Here is a 9,922-nt window from a genome sequence, read left to right as displayed (position 1 = left end):
TCTGTCAACACTGCCAAAGATGAATCCTGGAGGAAAGGCAGCGTCTACAGCAAAGAGTGCTAGGAAAACTAGATGTCCTCATGTAGGAGGATGGATTAGACCCGTATCTAGCACCCTGAACAAAATTCAACTCCAAATGAATCAAAGATCTCAATGAGGGAAAAATAGATCGTGTAAACTGCTAGAGGAAAACATAGGCAGCACCCTACAAAAGACAGGGGCAGAAAAGGACTCCCGTCACTCGGAAATTAAGGCCAACAAGTAATAAAATGGGACTATCTTGTACCTGTCAGATTGCCCAAATTAATAACCCAAGTGACAGTTCATGCTGGTGAGGATGTGGGGTAAAAGAAACACTTCTCCATTGCTGGTGGAAGTGTAAACTTGTGCAACCAATATGGAAATTGATATGATGGTTCCTCAGAAAGTTAGGAACCAATCTACCTCAAGATCCAGCTATACCACTCTTGGGCATAGACCCAAGGACACTTCATCCTACCACAAAGACACTTGCTCAGTTATGGTCACTTTGGGCTTGTTCGGGATATCCAGGAACTAGAACCTGGATGTCCTCAACCAAAAAACAGGTAAAGGAAATGTGATGGAGTCATACTCAGCTGTTGTTGGAGGCTGGAGTCATACTCAGCTGTTGTTGGAGGCTGCTTGTTCATCTCCTGACCGCACAGACTCCCAAAAATAATCACTCAGAAACTATATTATTGGCAATACTGTTTTGCCAATAACTTGAGCATACTGCAAGCTAGATCTTATATCTAGAATTAGCCCATTTCCATTATTTTATATTATACCACAAGGTTTGTGGCCTACGGGCAAGGCTCCAACTGGCAGCTTGCATCTTTCCCCTCTGGTGGCTACATGCTACATGGCATCTTCCTGTCTGCTGAGGCACATCATCACAAAGGCTTCCTCCTTCAGCACACAGGAATAGATGCAGAGTCGACACAGAGAGTCCTTGGAACACACAGCTCTATATGGGATGTCTCCATCAAATTTCTTCCCTCAGAGCTAATGGAACCACAGAAGAGGGGGCAGAAAGAGTGTAGTGAGCCGGACAGGATCGCCATTACAAGATGGCGCCAACATCCTGTCTTGTTGGTTATAAACAACTCCATATTTGGCTATGGCTTTGAGAGCTGCGCGTCCCCGCTTCCCGCATGCGCAGTGAATGAGGATCCTTGAGCCTATCCCGATGTGGTCTGGTGTCAGCTGTTGGTGGCAGCCAATCACAGGGCGACCCGTGCACCAATTCCCTATTTAAGCGGCTGCCTAAGTGCACCCAGCCCCTTTGCTTCCTGCTGCCTCTCCCCTCGCTCCCTCCCCCTCTGGTCCCTGTTCCTTGTTTTCCCGCCCTCTCGTTCCATGCTCCCCATCAATCAAGGGCACTCCAGTAAAAGCGTGATCTGAGTGGAATCCTGGTATGGTGGTCATTCTTTCTCGCCGGTCGAGAAGTCCGTCACAAAAGAGCATCAGAGCCAGAAAGAAGAGAGGACACCAAAAGAAAAAGGCCCTCTGAATAAACAGTCCAAGGCTCATATGAACTCTCAGAGACTGAAGCAAGTGCAGGGTCTACACGGGTCCTTACTAGGCCCTCGGCAAACATATTACAGCTTTTTAGTTTAGTACGTGAACAAGTGGGTCTCTGGGTGAGGCAGCACTCAGGAACAAGCATCTAGATCCACCCCCACACATTAATTCTTCCAGAACTGCAGGGGAGGGCCATGAAGGATTCACTGAGCTTCCTATACAAATGCACTGTGAGGAAAACAATGTTCAGCCACTCCCCACAAGTCACTGCCAGTGGCTTCACTAGGACCCTGCCTAGTGACAGAGGTAACCATGGCAACAGTTCCTTACAAATGCTTATACACTCTTGCAAACTTCCAAAGCTCCTCCTGACAATCAGCTGGAGGCAATGTACAAGCAGACAGATCCTTATCTCCTTTGAGACCCAGAACACATTGAGAGATCCACAAAGACAGGGGAAGTTAATGTACTTCCTTTCCTGCACACCTCCAAGACTTACTCATGATGGACGTGATTGGTTTTTGCTATGCGCAGTGGTAAGGGTACTCAAGAGACAGAATCAATAGCACATAGACACTATATTCTAAAGAGACTAATTATTTGGGGGACTTGTAGTAGCATTTCATTTGTATTTTAATAAATAAAGCTTACCTGAAGATCAGTGGCTGGCTGTTTTGCTTTTCTGGCCTTCAGGTTGAACCCCAGTTTCTCTCTCTGAGTTTTTATTAATCATGTTTAAGGGGTTATGGGAGTGTGCACCGGCTATTTGTCATGAGAAGATGTTCCTGTGACTGTCACCCCATGATCTTCCCATTACAAGAGGAAAAAGTCAGAAAGCCCATGATGTACCCAGTTCAGACCTGACTGGACAGGAGGCACTGGGAAAGTCCCAGGTCATGACAGAGCAAAAGGAAAGCAGAGGACCAGGCCAGGAGATGATGGGCACCTGGAAATGACAGAAGGAATCCACTTATCATATGGCTTACTTTTTATTTTATTTTGTATTATGGATGTTTTTAAATTTTGTTTTATGTCTACAGACATTTGGCCTGCATGTGTATATATGCACCATATGCATGCAATACACAGAGAGGCAGATCCCCAAACTTGAGAAACAGTCCATGGTTAGCTACCATGTGGCTACTAGGAACCAAACCAGGGTCCTCCGGAAGAGGAACCTGAGTTCTGAACCTCTGAGCCATCTCTGCAGCCCCCAAACTAGAATCTGATTAAAGCAGACTTAGCTCTTAATCAGTTCTCCATGAAGTGAATGAAGTATCCAATGTTAAACAGCTCCACTGACAGGGAGAGTCATCAACATTAGAGAAAATATAAATAATAATTATGAGAGTTATGGTATATTCAATTCGGTTTCCATAGATAGATAAAAAAGGATTAACAAAGGATAAGTGTCCCCATCTCAGCAGAGCTTCAAGCCAGCTTCAAGAGGACTCAGTAAAGACAATTAATAGACACCTAATATTGACACGGTCAATTGTGAGGTAGAGAGAACATTCTGGGTCCCTGCTAGGCACTCCCACAAGCCTCATCATCACTCACTGAGACCCATATCTGTGTTCACAGTTCAAAGTCCCAGTGTGCTGCAGTAGAGGAGATACTAGGAAACACACTTTATCCTCTAACGCAGTGGTTCCCAACCTCCCTAACGCTGTGACCCTTTAATGCAGTTCCACATGTTGTGGGGCCCACTAACCATAAAAATATTTCATTGCTACCTCATAATTATAATTTTGCTACTGTTACGAATCATAATGTAAATGATATTCAGGATATCTGATAGGTGACCCCTGTGAAGGGGTTGCTCGAGTACCCAAAGGAGTCACAACACACAGGTCGAGAACAGCTGTCTAGAGAGCTTTGTGCCCACTGTGAGGGTCTTAGATTAGAAGCAAGATATTTCAAAGACCCTCCAGTTTCATAGACTCTTCAGAAACGGGCACTACAGGCTCAGAGCTCAGACTCTTGGAAGCAGCTGTGACACCTGGCAATTCCAAAAAGAAAAAGGCACAAAACAGAGGAAATGTGTTTCAGGCTTTATTGGAGATGAGATGGGCCTTGGGGAGCCCGGCAACTGGGGAACTTGAGACAGTATTGACCTGGAGGGTAATTCTCAGGAACAGAGTGCAGGGCAGACATCAAATCACAGAAGAGGACTGTGTGGTCGGTTGGGGCACAAATGAAGAAGGGGCGTTTAGCAAAGGAAGCAGGGATTTGAAGACTGCATGGGTTTGACTAGGTTAAGAACTGAGGAGACAAAGCCGGAGAAGGGTGTGGGAATAACAGGGAGGCAGCAGTGTAGAAGGCCAGCTGTCCCCAGGGCCTGGAGGACCCTTAGCATAGACAGCTTCCCCATATAACAGCCAGCACAGCAGGGGTCTACTTGTTACACCAGTGCGCCATTTTTGAGAAGATAGGTGTTGGAAGGAAGCGACCCGTCTTCATGTAGGCAGAGATCTTCTTCAGGGCCTGCAGAATGGGAAGGACATAGCGGGAGCTCAGTCTGCAGCCCACTGAGATGAGCAGCCCCAAGCCAGGAGAGCCTTTGTCCTGGCATCAGGCTACAACACCATGCAGACTGCTTAGCTCCCAACCCTGGCAAAAGGGCTCTATCATAGCCCTATTGAAGGGGAGACTGGATCCTGTGTAAGTGGTTTTATAGCCACTAAAAATTACAGTATAGGTTCAGAAAACCCACCCATCAATGCTGCAAGATCAGTTATCAGGGAGGAACCTGAGGTCCAGGGAGGGCGTGCAGCTTCCTAGGCTCACACAGCTGCTGAAACAGGGCTGCTTCACAGACACTCTCTCCTGTGTGCTCTCTCTTGCTCTCTTGCTTGCTTTCTCCCTTGCTCTGTCTCTCTCTCTCTCTCTCCCTCTCTCTCTATCTTTCTCCTCCTCCTCCACCTGCCTCTCCTCCCTCCCTCTCTTCTTCCCTCCCTCCCTCTCTTTCTCCTCTTTCTCTCCCTCCTTCATCCCTCTCATCTCTCTACTCAGCTTCCCTCCAGGGGAGACCCTGTCCCAATCTCTGCATGAACATGATACTATTCCTGCGGTCACTCTTTTGAACCTGTACTTACACACGGGGGAGGGATCTACAGGATAAAGGAACTGAAAAACTTGACTGTATGTATTTAGGAAGACAGCCAAGCATACAGTGACTCTGCAAATCATGCAAGAAAAGGAACATCAAGATGACAGCCCACAGAGAAAGCTGAACAAGATTCTAATCAGCGTCCTGAGAGCAGAATTAACTATCTGGAGCTCAGTACAATGTTACTGCTCCCTGAATGTCCTCATCTCCCCTGCTAATACAGGGACCGCCCTGTGTGACTGTATAATGTGCTCTAAACCACACTCCAAGTTGGAGAATACACAGACAATTCTAGGGGGTGTAAAGACATCCACGACCAACTAGACACAAGCTGGGCAAAGGGGCCTGTGTTTCTCCACAAACCTATAGAGCCATTCCAGTTATTGCTAAGTACCCAAGAGTACCCAGCCTGGCCAGAACCAAAGCTTATGAGAGCTGGCTGAGAGAGACAAGGCCCTGGGTTCAGCCCTCAGCTCAGGGGAAAGAGAAAGAGTTAACTGAGAAAGCACATCCCTTGATAAGGAATGGGCAAGGGTCAACAGACTGCAAGGATTAAACAAAATCCTTGGATCAATGTCTCCAATTCCCAGATGTCTGAATGACCCAAGTCTGATGTAGGTGCTGTCCAGGCTGGGCTCAGCAGCCCTGGGGAGTATCAAGAACATCTCACAGCCTGGCTTCCTATAGCTCTCTGCCTACTGGGTCCCCAGAGGGAGGTAGTTTGCATGTCCCCTGGGGCCCAACAAGAGCCTCATATAGAGGAGGCTGCCAGAGAATAATAGTGGAGAGATAGAATTTGACCCCATTTCAGACAGGACCTGTGATGTGAAAGAGGAGATTGGAAGGGAGGAAACCAGAATGGGGCAGCGGTACCTCACACTCACGATAAGTGTCCCCAACAGGGTGGGCACACACATGTCCACTCAGTGAGGCACCAACTGTGACCCTGGGCTCTCAATGGTCGGCAGATGAGGTCTGGCCTCTCGTGTCACCTCGGCCCTGCCTGTCTCACGCTCCTAATGCCAAGGCACACATACCATCGACATGCTCTGCCCCGCCAAGGATCCTAAACAGGAAACTGATGCTGCATAGGTGGGGGTGAGTGGGGCTGAAGCTTTTTCCTTTGACACAGAGCAGGGACGGTGACCGAATGCTGACCCAGAGACAGATATGGAGCCCACTGCAGCTGCTGCTGGTACGGAGACCATAAATAAGTGAATCCCCTCTACAGAGTCAGACCCCGCATCTGTGCGATGGGACTCAGAATCGCATCATCATTTGGGGATTTTGAAGTGATAAATGTTGCCCCATATGAGTCTGTAAAAAAAGCTCAAAAAGCCCTAGTTATTGTCCTTTTGCCTCAGAAATAGAAGAGCATTGTGGAAGAGAGGAAGAAGACCGCTCAAAGGAAGCAGGATCCGGGCATCACCTCAAAGCGGGCCATGTAGTCCTTCAGGTTGGGGAAGGCATCCAGACATTTGGGCTCAAATAAACGGTACTGGTCAAGAATATCGTAAGCGAGGAAATCCACATAGGTGATCTGTAGGAATTGAAGGCCGGTGAGACAGGATCTGAAGCCTGAGAACAATGGCAGCTCCCCCCCGCCTCACCTCCCTCTCTTTACCTTGTCCCCTGCAAACCATTGCCGCTTGCCCAGAAACTCCGAATAGAGCTTCATCTTCTCAGGGATGGTCTTCAAGAACTCTGGCTTTTGCTTCTCCTGAGACAGAAAACGGCTGTCATCACCCTTAGGCTCCAGGTCCCAGCAGAGAGCTTGGGCTCCCAGAACCGTGCAAGAGAAGAGCCACCTTCCCAACAATGGGCCAGGTCTGTGCCTGGGCTTCCAGTTAACACGTTACTATTTTATTGGTGGCAGAATTCACGTCAGAGGTGATGGTAAGTCAGACAGGAATTACACTGTCCCTGAAATCTGAAGTCCACACCAGGTGCTGTGAGTGACACCCAGGACATCCTGAGTATCTTGCATGTCCTAGCTCAGAGATCCTGTGTGAACCACAAACACACAGGACATAAAGAGAAAATAGTTACACTACGTTGGGGTTGGGGGTCATGAGAACACATCACACGAGTGAGGAGCTTGCATCAGTGTTGAACAGTGACTAATACTGAAAGGAAGAAGGTTAAGCGGTCCTCTGGCTGACCCTGAGGTGACCCTGAGCGGGCATTAGGAAGATGTCCTGACTTCTACTGATACCTAAGACAGAACGATGGGGAATGGACTGGAGAGATGTGTGAGACCAAAGTGCATATATGACCTACTTGAATCATTTGGGGATATACTGCTTGCTGCCTGTTGGTGTAGGGGGGGCCAATATTGATATCAGGGGTCTTTCCCAATCACTGTCCACCTTATTTTTTTGAGTCAGGGCCTCTCGTGGAATCTGCAGCTCACAGACTGGCTGGATTCATTGGCCAGCATGCCCTCAGAAATCCTTCTGTTTCTCCCCCAAACCACTATGATTATAAGAGAATGTTGCCAAACACAGGTTTTTATGTGGTGCTAAGGGTCTATACTAAAGCCCTCACAGCAAGTACTTTAAAGCACCAGGACATCCTCATATCCTCCAAATTTATCCTGAAGACTTTATGAACACTGGGTAAGATGAACATGGAATCGGCAAAGGACAGACATGGCGCAGATATACAACTACATAATGGACTTTGATCCACTGTTCACCCGCAGAATCTCAACCACATCTCGCAGGGTTACTCTAGTAAAAATATTTTCACAATATTGATGTGCTATCTCGCTGGGTTATGAGGGTTATTCTGCTGGTAAGATAGGAGAGCTTGGAGAATCGGTAACAGTTTATTCATTGAAGGAGGAGGCTGCAGTTCTGAATGCATGCCTTTCAGTCCTGCTGCCAACCCTGCCCACTCCACCACGGGCAACTCACAAAGTCAGGGTTGTAACACAGCATGATGAGCTGCATGCGGTTGTCCATGACCTGGTTCTCCACAATGTCGGCACGAATCCTCTCCTGCTCTGTCTCCCCACCTGCAAAACACACAACACAGACTCACCCTCAGCATCCCGCACCAGACAAGACAAGGAGATTGTCCCCAATGCTCCACCCTGCAGCCAGCCCCACTCACACAGGTTGTGCTTGCGGGCAATGTAGCGCAGGATGGCGTTGCTCTGGGTGATCTTGTGGGACCCATCAATTAAGTAGGGCAGCTGGAAAGGCAAGCAGAGACAGTCAGGTGGTATATGAGGACCCGGCATTCCTTCTCTGGGTAAGGACAGCCATGGAACGTGGCACTCAGTGTGTCTGGCAAGGGAGGGCCTCAGAGCATAGTACACACAGAATGGAAAAGCTGGGACACAGCCCATCACCCTGTGCAGCCACCAGGAATGGGAGCAGGAGAGCAGAAGCTCTGACCCCAAACCCTCTCAGCCAGACAAGAAGATGACATGAGGATGCCATGCCTTCCCCGAACCTCCCTTCCCTGCACCTACATTGGGAAAGTCCAGGCCCAGCTTGAACTTCTCATTCAGCCATTGGCTTCTATCATAATCAGGAGCTGTAGACAAGAGGATGTGAAAAGAAGTCAGCCCAGTGCCCACCCTACTCCTGGTATTCGACCAGGAGTAAGAACCCCTGAGGCAGGGGAATCCACAACCTCCCACAGAGTCACTGCCCAAGATGGAGGAGAGGGATACAAACAACGGGTAATAAGAGGAGCCTGAACGCAATAGGACCCCAATACTGCACCCAGCCTAATTATGAATACAGATGGACCAAGAGTTCCATTCTCAGGGTTTTATATTGAAAAACCAAACTGCACCCCCAAAGAGGTTTCTGGAAGCAGCAGTCTCTAGCTTTAGCAGTAGGAGGGCTGCAGCTCAGAGGAAGCAGGTGATAGACCAGGAAGGTGTCATTACCGTCCCCCATGGTGTATCTCTTCTCCTCATAACTTGAGTCTGTGTATTCCAGGAGCAGGCGGATGGGGTGTGTCAGCTGGGAGAGACCAGAGACAGAGGTGAGAAATAGTGGGGACCTTGCCGTATGGCTTCATCTTCTTCAATTGAGACCACACACTGCACAAATGCAGCCACCATGCAACGTGCTTACCTACGCGCGCCTTCACCACCACCCCTCCACACAAACAGCCTCCCTTAAACTCCTGAGCGCCAAGAGCTACAGGCAGAAGATTCTAGGGGGAGGAGAAGAGTGCTGAGGAATACTGCTCTGCTAGAAAGACCTCGCTGTTATGAACATCCTGCTTCACATCCCAATCCCCTCTCTTACACCGCGGACATTCCAGTATCCCAGGAGCATAGGCATGGTGCTGGTGGTAGCTTTCTCAAACTGTCTTCAGTAAGGTAGACTTGGGTCTTTGGACAAGCTGTGACTTTATGCAGACTCCCAGGGAGACTGAGAAAGACAAAGCAGTGGTCCCGCCCCACTCTGCACCAATCCCAGTTCGGCACTCCCCTTTTCCCCTTGTGTAACCAGAGCTACAGATCCTGACCCAGAAGGCAAGAGGGCCACTCCCTCTCCGAGAGAGGAGGGATTAAGATCCTCAGCAGCCTCTGTCCTGTGCACCCTAAAAACAAAATCTGTTCCACTTCAAACCCTCTTAACAACTGCCGCCATCGCCACCTGCTGGATGCTCCGGAAACTGGCACTTTCCCTGGAGACTGGCCAGATAGTAAAGAACAAGGATGTTCTTCCTTTGCTTGGCAGAGCTCAGTTTTCATACTCTGACTGTGGGAATCTATCATTCTGGGAGTCTCGATTCTCAGCTTAAGTACAAAAAGACGCGCCCCCAATTTGAAACCTTAATCTAGCACGTATCCTTGAAGAAAGGGCTCTGCCAGTTGGTTGCACAGCTACCAATTGTTCACACAGACTCCAGTGACAGGAACAGTTGGTGACCTGGAAACAACCTCAGGGCAGGGACAAACAGAAGAGTAAACGGTCTCTGTATTTTCCTTTAGGAGATTTGGGAACCCCACCCTCCTGGTCTTCAATCATTAACCAATGTATTAGCCGTGTTTATGAATCCAAATTCAAGAACCAGATACAGAGTCAGAAAGCTGAGGGGAGTCACAATCATGGGCAGCAGTCAGATATCAGAACCAGCACAGTGCAAAGAAGCAAAGAGCTCACAGGTCAGGGGTGATGGAGTGGGAGAGCATGTGTTCCAAGAAGCTTGCTGTCAAGGGACAACAGGATGCTGTCCACACACGAGCCTGGAACACTCTCACAGGACACTAGAAGTCCAAAGCTAGACCCT

At 48.7% G+C, this 9,922-nt stretch overlaps 1 protein-coding gene across 1 annotated transcript; it reads right to left on the bottom strand.

Moving 5' to 3' along the window:
* Window positions 1-3,587: 3,587 nt before the first annotated feature.
* LOC121446269 (glutathione S-transferase Mu 1-like) lies at window positions 3,588-9,075 on the bottom strand. The gene is made up of 8 exons (XM_041648775.1): window positions 8,932-9,075; window positions 8,565-8,640; window positions 8,139-8,203; window positions 7,775-7,856; window positions 7,576-7,676; window positions 6,282-6,377; window positions 6,087-6,197; window positions 3,588-4,032 (listed from the first exon to the last, which is right to left on the bottom strand). The coding sequence occupies exons 1-8, from the start codon at window positions 8,965-8,967 to the stop codon at window positions 3,943-3,945; spliced, it is 657 nt and encodes a 218-aa protein (XP_041504709.1). The 5' UTR covers window positions 8,968-9,075; the 3' UTR covers window positions 3,588-3,942.
* Window positions 9,076-9,922: the final 847 nt, after the last annotated feature.

The sequence above is a fragment of the Microtus oregoni genome, unplaced genomic scaffold (genome assembly GCF_018167655.1).
Source record: "Microtus oregoni isolate MIOR12 unplaced genomic scaffold, Mior012 000000F_ref0000247, whole genome shotgun sequence".
In the NCBI taxonomy this organism is placed as follows: domain Eukaryota; kingdom Metazoa; phylum Chordata; class Mammalia; order Rodentia; family Cricetidae; genus Microtus; species Microtus oregoni.
This window is presented reverse-complemented; position numbering and strand designations above follow the sequence as displayed.